This window comes from Salmo trutta, chromosome 13, assembly GCF_901001165.1.
Source record: "Salmo trutta chromosome 13, fSalTru1.1, whole genome shotgun sequence".
Classification (NCBI taxonomy): Eukaryota; Metazoa; Chordata; class Actinopteri; order Salmoniformes; family Salmonidae; genus Salmo; species Salmo trutta.
In genome coordinates this window covers 22,344,948-22,356,408 of record NC_042969.1, presented here as the reverse complement: position 1 = coordinate 22,356,408, position 11,461 = coordinate 22,344,948, and the positions used below count along the sequence as shown (strand labels likewise).

At 44.7% G+C, this 11,461-nt stretch overlaps 1 protein-coding gene across 4 annotated transcripts in view; it reads left to right on the top strand.

The window, feature by feature from the left end:
* Positions 1-9,527, top strand: part of LOC115205444 (kelch-like protein 3) — a 19,204-nt gene extending 9,677 nt beyond the window's left edge. For 2 of the 4 annotated variants that reach the window (XM_029771426.1, XM_029771425.1), the window contains 5 exons: positions 2,016-2,117; positions 3,830-3,958; positions 4,882-5,022; positions 5,135-5,278; positions 5,465-9,527. In XM_029771426.1, the coding sequence (XP_029627286.1) occupies positions 2,016-2,117; positions 3,830-3,958; positions 4,882-5,022; positions 5,135-5,278; positions 5,465-5,493 (545 nt within the window). In that variant the 3' untranslated portion in view covers positions 5,494-9,527. Of the gene's footprint in view, positions 1-2,015; positions 2,118-3,806; positions 3,959-4,881; positions 5,023-5,134; positions 5,279-5,464 lie in introns of those variants that run through there. The other 2 variants (XM_029771427.1, XM_029771428.1) reach the window with 2 other exon arrangements.
* Positions 9,528-11,461: the final 1,934 nt, after the last annotated feature.

Below are 11,461 nucleotides of genomic sequence, written 5' to 3'. Positions count from 1 at the left end.
GTTACTGATACAGGGGAGAGGACAGAGGAGAGAGCATTAGTGTTACTGATACAGGGGAGAGGAGAGAGCATTAGTGTTGCTGATACAGGGGAGAGGAGAGAGCATTAGTGTTACTGATACAGGGGAGAGGAGAGAGCATTAGTGTTGCTGATACAGGGGAGAGGAGAGAGCATTAGTGTTACTGATACAGGGGAGAGGAGAGAGCATTAGTGTTGCTGATACAGGGGAGAGGAGAGAGCATTAGTGTTACTGATACAGGGGAGAGGAGAGAGCATTAGTGTTACTGATACAGGGGAGAGGAGAGAGCATTAGTGTTGCTGATACAGGGGAGAGGAGAGAGCATTAGTGTTACTGATACAGGGGAGAGGAGAGAGCATTAGTGTTACTGATACAGGGGAGAGGAGAGAGCATTAGTGTTACTGATACAGGGGAGAGGAGAGAGCATTAGTGTTGCTGATACAGGGGAGAGGAGAGAGCATTAGTGTTACTGATACAGGGGAGAGGAGAGAGCATTAGTGTTACTGATACAGGGGAGAGGAGAGAGCATTAGTGTTACTGATACAGGGGAGAGGAGAGAGCATTAGTGTTACTGATACAGGGGAGAGGACAGAGCATTAGTGTTACTGATACAGGGGAGAGGAGAGAGCATTAGTGTTACTGATACAGGGGAGAGGACAGAGCATTAGTGTTACTGATACAGGGGAGAGGAGAGAGCATTAGTGTTACTGATACAGGGGAGAGGAGAGAGCATTAGTGTTACTGATACAGGGGAGAGGAGAGAGCATTAGTGTTACTGATACAGGGGAGAGGAGAGAGCATTAGTGTTACTGATACAGGGGAGAGGACAGAGCATTAGTGTTACTGATACAGGGGAGAGGAGAGAGCATTAGTGTTGCTGATACAGGGGAGAGGACAGAGCATTAGTGTTACTGATACAGGGGAGAGGAGAGAGCATTAGTGTTACTGATACAGGGGAGAGGAGAGAGCATTAGTGTTGCTGATACAGGGGAGAGGAGAGAGCATTAGTGTTGCTGATACAGGGGAGAGGACAGAGCATTAGTGTTACTGATACAGGGGAGAGGACAGAGCATTAGTGTTACTGATACAGGGGAGAGGACAGAGCATTAGTGTTACTGATACAGGGGAGAGGAGAGAGCATTAGTGTTACTGATACAGGGGAGAGGACAGAGCATTAGTGTTACTGATACAGGGGAGAGGACAGAGCATTAGTGTTACTGATACAGGGGAGAGGACAGAGCATTAGTGTTACTGATACAGGGGAGAGGACAGAGCATTAGTGTTACTGATACAGGGGAGAGGAGAGAGCATTAGTGTTACTGATACAGGGGAGAGGACAGAGCATTAGTGTTACTGATACAGGGGAGAGGAGAGAGCATTAGTGTTACTGATACAGGGGAGAGGACAGAGCATTAGTGTTACTGATACAGGGGAGAGGACAGAGCATTAGTGTTGCTGATACAGGGGAGAGGAGAGAGCATTAGTGTTACTGATACAGGGGAGAGGAGAGTGCATTAGTGTTACTGATACAGGGGAGAGGAGAGTGCATTAGTGTTACTGATACAGGGGAGAGGAGAGAGCATTAGTGTTACTGATACAGGGGAGAGGAGAGAGCATTAGTGTTGCTGATACAGGGGAGAGGAGAGAGCATTAGTGTTACTGATACAGGGGAGAGGACAGAGCATTAGTGTTGCTGATACAGGGGAGAGGAGAGAGCATTAGTGTTACTGATACAGGGGAGAGGAGAGAGCATTAGTGTTGCTGATACAGGGGAGAGGAGAGAGCATTAGTGTTGCTGATACAGGGGAGAGGAGAGAGCATTAGTGTTACTGATACAGGGGAGAGGACAGAGCATTAGTGTTACTGATACAGGGGAGAGGAGAGAGCATTAGTGTTGGCCAAGTGTTGTGCCCTGCTTTCAGAAGGTAAATTAGAGCTGCTTTGTTAACTCTTTCTTCTCGCCCTTTTCCCTCCTTCCTTTTCTCCCTCCGTCTCAGGCCTGTCGTCGGTGGAGGCCTACAGCTATAAGACCAATGAGTGGATGTTTGTTGCTCCCATGAACACGAGACGCAGTAGTGTCGGAGTGGGAGTGGTGAACGGTAAGAGAAGAATAGTGTCAACAGTGCTTTTTATGAGCTTCTCCTCAGTGTCTATATAGAGCTTCTCCTCAGTGTCTATATAGAGCTTCTCCTCAGTGTGTATATAGAGCTTCTCCTCAGTGTCTATATAGAGCTTCTCCTCGGTGTCTATATAGAGCTTCTCCTCGGTGTCTATATAGAGCTTCTCCTCGGTGTCTATATAGAGCTTCTCCTCGGTGTCTATATAGAGCTTCTCCTCGGTGTCTATATAGAGCTTCTCCTCGGTGTCTATATAGAGCTTCTCCTCGGTGTCTATATAGAGCTTCTCATCGGTGTCTATATAGAGCTTCTCCTCAGTGTCTATATAGAGCTTCTCCTCGGTGTCTATATAGAGCTTCTCCTCGGTGTCTATATAGAGTTTCTCCTCGGTGTCTATATAGAGCTTCTCCTCGGTGTCTATATAGAGCTTCTCCTCGGTGTCTATATAGAGCTTCTCCTCGGTGTCTATATAGAGCTTCTCCTCGGTGTCTATATAGAGCTTCTCCTCGGTGTCTATATAGAGCTTCTCCTCGGTGTCTATATAGAGCTTCTCCTCGGTGTCTATATAGAGCTTCTCCTCGGTGTCTATATAGAGCTTCTCATCGGTGTCTATATAGAGCTTCTCCTCGGTGTCTATATAGAGTTTCTCCTCGGAGTCTATATAGAGCTTCCCCTCGGTGTCTATATAGAGCTTCTCCTCGGTGTCTATATAGAGCTTCTCCTCAGTGTCTATATAGAGCTTCTCCTCGGTGTCTATATAGAGCTTCTCCTCGGTGTCTATATAGAGCTTCTCCTCGGTGTCTATATAGAGCTTCTCCTCGGTGTCTATATAGAGCTTCTCCTCGGTGTCTATATAGAGCTTCTCCTCGGTGTCTATATAGAGCTTCTCCTCGGTGTCTATATAGAGCTTCTCCTCGGTGTCTATATAGAGCTTCTCCTCGGTGTCTATATAGAGCTTCTCCTCGGTGTCTATATAGAGTTTCTCCTCGGTGTCTATATAGAGCTTCTCCCTCGGTGTCTATATAGAGCTTCTCCTCGGTGTCTATATAGAGCTTCTCCTCGGTGTCTATATAGAGCTTCTCCTCCTATATAGAGCTTCTCATCAGAGTCTACCAAACATTAGGAACACCTTAATAGTGAGTTGCACCCCCCCCTCCTCAGAACAGCCTCAATTCATCAGGGCATGGACTCTACAAGGTATCGAAGGTGTTCCACAGGGATGCTTGCCCATGTTGACTACAATGTTTCCCACAGTTATGTCAAGTTGTCTGGATGGACCATTTTTAATACACGTGGGAAACTGTTGAGCGTGAAAAACCCAGCAGTGTTGCAGTTCTGGACACAAACCGGTGCGCCTGGCACCTACTACCATACCCCGTTTAAAGGCACTTTGCATGTCTCAATTGTCTCAAGGCTTAAAGCTTCTTCTTTAACCCGTCTCCTCCCCTTCATTTACACTGATTGAAGTGGATTTAACAAGTGACATCAATAAGGGATCATAGCTTTCACCTGGATTCACCTGGTCAGTCTATGTAATAGAAAGAGCAGGTGTTCCTAATGTTTTGTCCACTTAGTGTCTATAGTGTTTCTGTGCCTGTGTATTTGTCAGTTTCCTGTCTGCGGTTGTACTTTGAGCATCTCTTTGTATGTGTTCCTCGTTGTATTCCTCAGTGGGTGTGTATTGTGTTGTACAGGGAAGCTGTATGCGGTGGGTGGCTACGACGGGGCGTCACGGCAGTGTCTCAACACGGTGGAGGAGTACAGCCCAGTCAGTAACCACTGGGGCTACATGGCTGACATGAGCACCAGACGCAGCGGGGCAGGTGCAGACAGTCCTCACCATCAACAACCCTCTCCTTATCACAGACTAGCTATCCTACGTGTTTAGAAGCAGGCAATGCTACCTCTGTGCCGTACAGACACACTGCACTCACACTGTCAGTGTCCACAGAGACATGGAAGTCCAGGGAATGTGTAATGGAGCTGTGCAGTATGATATGTGGTATAGGACTATATATAGAGTTGTAATGGGCTCGACTAACCTCACACAGTAACTCTCACTGTCTACAGAGATCCCTGGAAATAGGCAAGGTGTCACAAGACCCAAGGTCTTGTAAATAAAAATATTCTATTGGGATGGTTTCTCTCTTTCCCAAAGGGTTCTGTTGTGTCTCTTCCCTCCCATTCTGTTAGTTTGGTTCTGTGAGAGTGTCTCTGTCTCAGTGAAGGTTGTTGTTCTGAATGTGATCTGGTGGAGGTCCATTGGCCTCTGTGTGTGAGCCTCCTGGCTCTGAATGTGTTTGAGTGTCCTGTGCTCATTGTGCAGTCCGCTCAGCTGGCCAGAGGAAGTAGCACCAACACAATGCAGCCCGTTGATTCCTATGGACACTGCCTGGGTTCATCCAGGACTCTACTGCTCACTAACTTACTGGCGGCAGGAGCTAGGAGTTAACAGCACAACCATATCAGTGAAAATGAGACAATACTCACAGGATGTGGTTTTAATGCAATGCAAGCAATGTTTTCTTTGCATAGGCATACACCGATCTAAACCCAATGAGCACTGAAATAAGATAATTGCCGTAGAGGTAGATGGCCCACTTAACAAGAGAATTACTGGAAGTGATCGCTCCTCCTTGTGGGTAGTTAATGGACTGCAGTTATTGCTGGGAAACATCTGTAGCTTGTGCAAGTATATGTGTTTATGTGGGAATAGATATAACCAGACGTGTGTGTGTGTGTGCAGGTGTTGGGGTGCTAAGTGGGCAGCTGTATGCAGCAGGGGGTCATGATGGGCCCCTGGTGAGGAAGAGTGTGGAGGTGTACGACCCACCTAGTAACACCTGGAGACAGGTGTGTGACATGAACATGTGTCGAAGGAACGCTGGTGAGTAACCTGATGCAACACACACACACACTCCCCTATGCCCAAATGTTCTGCATATCATTGTCTGTAGAGTGTGTGTGACTCACTAACGTCCTCCCCTGTGTCCATGCAGGTGTGTGTGCTATAAACGGACTGCTGTATGTGATCGGAGGAGACGACGGCTCGTGTAACCTCTCCTCAGTGGAGTATTACAACCCTGCCACAGACAAGTGGAGCCTCATCCCCACCAACATGAGCAACGGCCGAAGCTATGCAGGTAAACTTTCACCTTTGACCTTTCATACCACCTTTCAAATGTTTGTCTCTGTATCCAAACTCAGAACCTTCTCCTTTGAAGAATTAAGACATGTTGGTCGTGAGATGGTTAGGTGTTGAATGTGTTATGCTGCATTTAGTGTGTTATTAATCTATGTCCTGATATACCCTGCTATATCCACTCAAGGTGTATCCGTTATAGACAAACCTTTATGACTATCAGGCCCCGATGGCAGCAGGACCCCACAGCCACAGGTAGCAATCAAAGGGAGCCACACAGACGTCTGATTTCACAGTCAACTCCATGGAGTAACACTAGCCTGACGGGTGGCTCAGGAGGGAGGGAGACCCCAGCCCGGACAGTGCTCTGCAGAGCGGAGCTGCTGTCTCAGCCCTGTAACTCTAACTGCATTCCTTCTAGGCAGAGTGGACCTGAGAGAGACATTGGCTTCCATGGTCAAAATGACCCCAAGACTCAACAAATCTGCCTGGATCAGTGTGTCTTAAGACTGGAGGGGGCCTGTTTTCCTGCAGCCTCACAGGGGGCCATTTAGCTACATTAGTATTAGGAGGGCCTCACTCCCCTCAGACTCCTTACAACTGATCAGAGGGGGAAATAAACTGGCCTTGTTTTAAGGGATCGACTAAATGAGCTATGACCAAGAAGAAGAAGCTTGTTGATTGGCCTGGGAAACTAGACTGCGGTCAGTCTGCGGCATGGGACTGTGACCGTGCAGACACACATTGCGCTAACACGGGCCTCTCAAACCGACAATGAGCTCTGGCAGTGTTGTAGTACTTGAGTCTGATTTTCATAACTTGTGATTCGGACTTGGACACACCTTCTGGTGACTTGTATTTGCACTTGGACTGACTGGATAGGCTACTATAATAAGGAGAATATTAGCAGCACTGGGTGAGCAGAGCATCGAGGGTTCTGTTCTCTAGCAGTGGGAAGGACACGCCACACACAGCCTACATCAGCTGGTGTGCTGCGGGGGAGCAAGACCGGAAGGCGGGCTACGCCTCCAATCATTGGCCGCTACACATCGCGCAAGCAACTTTCTTGTTTCCCCGTAACCACCAGTCATCTGCTTACTATTTAGCTTTGCCTGGTTAAGAAACACAAACTGCTTTATGAAATGTAAAACAGTACTAGTGTTGAGTTTAATAGTAAACAACAGTGTAGCTATTTGTCTCTCTCTACCCTGAGGATAGAGAAGTAAGCTGTCTTTGAATTTGTTGTCTCGCTCTAGCCGCCCACTTTCCCACCTGCATCCCATCGCCAGGGATGTATTCATTACGGAAACTGTTTACTGTTTAAGAACCAGGGGTGTATTCATTATGGAAACGGTTTACCGTTTAAGAACCAGGGGTGTATTCATTAAGGAAACCATTTACCGTTTAAGAACCAAACGGAGAAAACGAAACGGGGAGGGAACTACCTGAATTTGTCCAATAGAAACTCTTGTTTGCGGTTTCCATTTGGAGTAAATTATTTGGAAAAGTTTTGCAACAGAATTGGTTTAATGGTTATACCCCTGGTTCTGACAAGTCTCCCTTTTAGTTTTTGTTCTGCAATAAAAAACCTACTCAAATATCAGTGGGCAGTAGCTGAGAGCCTGACTTACCATTAAGTTATGTAGTAAATAAGTAGTGAAACACATGTATAGAGTAGAACTTGTGAGGTAGTGATGATTTGTAAGTGAGTTGAGTTCTTTTTCATGAGGGAGTGGTATATACTGCCATCTGGTGGCAACTAGAAACAATTGCTTAATAAGACCTATTATAAATTGATGGACTAGTGACTTGACTCATGACTCGAACTTGGACTCGACTCGGACTTCAGCCATAGGGACTCGTGACTTGACTCGGACTCGAGCACAGGGGACTTGGGACTCGAGGTTTAGTGACTCGACTACTGATGTAGAAATGCACTGATGATCAGGTCAGTCTTCTGTTCTCTATTGGAGACTGCAGGACTGCGGCACTATGGTCACTACCAAGGTGAAACCAACAGGCTTTCACTGTCTGCAGCCTGAGTGGGCCCTCCCTTTTTAATACCACCTGGACTACTGGTCTGAAGAACTCAGCAGGCAGACTGGAGGACCAACCTGGACCAGCATTCACCAGGAGCCACATGCCTCAAGTACAATTTCCAATTTTAAATCGATATTGTATTTTTTTCTCATATTGGAATTGGCTGCAATGGGGCACCATGTTAATGTAGTGTTTTAAATGCACTGTAAAGACAACTGCAAAGTGATAACTAACATGCAGTCAGTCTTGACTTGGCATACTCTATGTACCATACTGCTCTCATAATGTGTCTGGGGGTTTGTTCACAAACCTTGTCTCTCTCTGAAGGAGACGTGCCAAATTGAAGCAAAAACAAAGTTAGACAATGAACACCGTGTCCAAGAATGAATGGATTATCACCTTTTTGTTTTGTATTAAGCTAATTTACTGTAACATGACCAAAAGACTACTTTACAACTTCTGGATCAGGTCCAATGATTCTGGTTAACATTATTTCAAGCTCAGAACATCTTTTACCAGGGTTGGGTTAAATTACATTTCAACTCTCATTAATTCAAGAAGCGAACTGAAGTTCAATTCATGAATTAAAAAATCCTATTTGAAAATATAATTAAGCCACGATTAAATGTTCTCTTTTTGAATAATAATGAATCTCTTGACTTGAAATGGAATTGACCCCTACTGTCTTTTTCTATGCCTAGCCTATACTGTCATTTTTTTCACTGAGATTCTGGTATTTTAAATGATTCTACATACTGCACAATCTGTAGGTTTACTATGGTTATGGTTAGCCACCCCAGAGCAATGTTGAAATATGCAGGACATAGGCAACTTGTATAATGTTAAGTATATTAAATATTTTATCAAGGTCAGTGAAATATTTTCTAAGGTTTATTGTGGATATTAAATGATAGTACCACCTTTTGGAATTATCTTGAGCATCAGTCCTCTGTTCAGGGAGTGGTTCCATTTGGGAACATGGTTACGGTGGTTCCATTTGGGAACATGGTTACAGTGGTTCCATTTGGGAACATGGTTACGGTGGTTCCATTTGGGAACATGGTTACGGTGGTTCCATTTGGGAACATGGTTACGGTGGTTCCATTTGGAAACATGGTTACGCTGGTTCCATTTGGGAACATGGTTACGGTGGTTCCATTTGGAAACATGGTTACGGTGGTTCCATTTGGGAACATGGTTACGGTGGTTCCATTTGGAAACATGGTTACGGTGGTTCCATTTGGAAACATGGTTACGGTGGTTCCATTTGGGAACATGGTTACGGTGGTTCCATTTGGGAACATGGTTACGGTGGTTCCATTTGGAAACATGGTTACGGTGGTTCCATTTGGAAACATGGTTACGCTGGTTCCATTTGGGAACATGGTTACGCTGGTTCCATTTGGAAACATGGTTACGGTGGTTCCATTTTTCATGTGAATTTCTAGAACATCTGCCTCTCGTCATAGAACCAAGGTCCCCTCCAAATCACCATGAGCAGACTTACTTTACACTTTCAATGCTACTGAAACTAACCTGGCTTTTTATTCACTTGGACTATGCAGCTGACTGTGAGCCACCATTGTAAGATGTGGATTGGTAGGAGATGTGTGTGTGACTCAGACTGGGAGTGTATGAGGATGACATCTGTAGTTGTCAGTGACTTTATTAGTGAATGCCATCAGCTCAGCAGCCATGTTTGTGGCTTTGTACATTCCATTTCAAGCCACTTGTCATACGGAATGTAGGGCTACTTTCTGTATTGGTGGGAATAGTGATACACCACATATTTCTACTAGCTGTATCTACAGCATGTCACTGACAATCCTAGACTGAGCAGGGTCACAGGGAGAAGATCTCGATTGCGTACTCTGCGTCCTCTCTCCTTGTCTCCTTCTCAAAACCCATTGGATGAGAAAGCCAGAGGACCCTCCCCTCTGACCTTCTCATCCAATAGTATTTGAGGAGAGAGGACGCAAGGAGTATGCAATTGAGATCTTCCCAGGGTCCCTGTGGAGAGGTGCAGACAGAGGTCAGAGGTGGACCACTCAGGGACCTGCACTGAGCCTGCATAACAACACCAGCCTGGGTTTACAGACCATGAGTGTCCAAAACCCTGTATGGCCTTACTGCTTCCATTCCACCCAACCTGTCCTCATATATCTTCAGCTGCTCGGTTTATGACCAATAAAAATGGCCTTGCATTTTAAGTGGGGGAAGTGTGGCCTTGAATCATTGTCTAACAGTGCTGAACATTAACACGATACTGTATGGGATCTTAGGATTCAGTAGGGACTGTGTATGGTGTTAATCTTTATATACAGTACCAGTCAAAAGTTTGGACACACCTACTCATTCCAGGGTTTTTCTTTTCTTTTTACTATTGTCTACATTGTAGAATAATAGTGAAGACATCAAAACTATGAAATAACACATGGACTCATGTAGTAGTCAGTGTTAAACATATATTTTGATATTTTTTTATTTGAGAGCTATCAAAGTAGCCAACCTTTGCCTTGATGACAGCTTTGCGCACTCTTGGCATTCTCTCAACCAGATTCATGAGGTAGTCACCTGGAATGGATTTCAATGAACAGGTGTGCCTTGTTAAAAGTTAATTAATGGAATTTCTTCTTAATACGTTTGAGCCAATCAGTGACAAGGTAGGGTTGGTATACAGAAGATAGCCCTATTTGGTAAAATACCAAGTCCATATTATCGCAAGAACAGTTCAAATAAGCAAAGAGAAACGACAGTCCATCATTACTTTAAGACATGAAGGTCAGTCAATCTGGAAAATTTCAAGAACTTTGAAAGTTTCTTCAAGTGTAGTTGCAAAAACCATCAAGTGCTATGATGAAACTGGCTCTCATGAGGACCGCCACAGGAAAGGAAGACCCAGAGTTCAAATAAAATTGTATTTGTCACATGTGAAATGGTTACTTACAAGCCCTAAACCAACAATGCAGTTTTAAGAAAAAAGAAAGAAAAAGATAAGTAACAAATAATTAAAGAGCAGTAAAATAACAATAGCGAGGCTTTATACAGGTGGTACCGGTACGGAGTCAATGTGCGGGGGCACAGGTTAGTCGAGGTAATATGTACATAGGTAGAGTTATTGAAGTGCCTATGCATAGATAAAAGAGAGTAGCAGCAGCGTTACCTCTGCTGCACAGGATAAGTTCATTAGTTACCAGCCTCAGAAATTGCAGCCCAAATAAAAGCTTCACAGAGTTCAAGTAACAGACACATCTCAACATCAACTGTTCAGAGGAGACTGCGTGAATCAGGGCTTCATGGTCGAAATGCTGCAAAGAAACCACAACTAAAGGACACCAATAAGAAGAAGAGACTTCTAGACCAGTGTAAATTTTGGTTCCAACTGCCGTGTCTTTGAAAGACGCAGAGTAGGTGAACGGATATGTGGTTCTCTGCATATGTGGTTCCCACCGTAAAGCATGGAGGAGGAGGTGTGATGGTGTGGGGGTGATTTGCTGGTGACACTGATTTATTTAGAATTCAAGGCACACTTAACCAGCATGGCTACCACAGCATTCTGCAGCGATACACCATCCCATCTGGTTTACGCTTAGTGGGACTAACATTTGTTTTTCAACAGGACAATGACCCAAAACACACCTCCAGGCTGTGTAAGAGCTATTTGACCAAGAATTAGAGTGATGGAGTGCTGCATCAGATGACCTGGCGTCCACAGTCACCCAACCTCAACCCAATTGAGATGGTTTGGGATGAGTTGGACCGCAGAGTGAAGGGAAAGCAGGGAACTCCTTCAAGACTGTTGGAAAAGCATTCCTCATGAAGCTGGTTGAGAGAATGCCAAGAGTGTGCAAAGCTGTCATCAAGGCAAAGTGTGGCTACTTAAACAAATTAAAATCTATTTTAGATTCTTCTAACACTTTTTTGGTTACTACATGATTCCATATGTGTCAATTCATAGTTTTGATGTCTTCACTATTATTCTACAATGTAGAAAATAGTAAAAATAAAGAAAACCCCTTGAATGAATAGGTGTGTCCAAACTTTTGACTGGTACTGTGTAACTGAATAAATACAGTTGAAGTCGGAAGTTTAAATACACTTAGGTTGGAGTCATTAAAACTCATTTTTCAACCACTCCACAAAT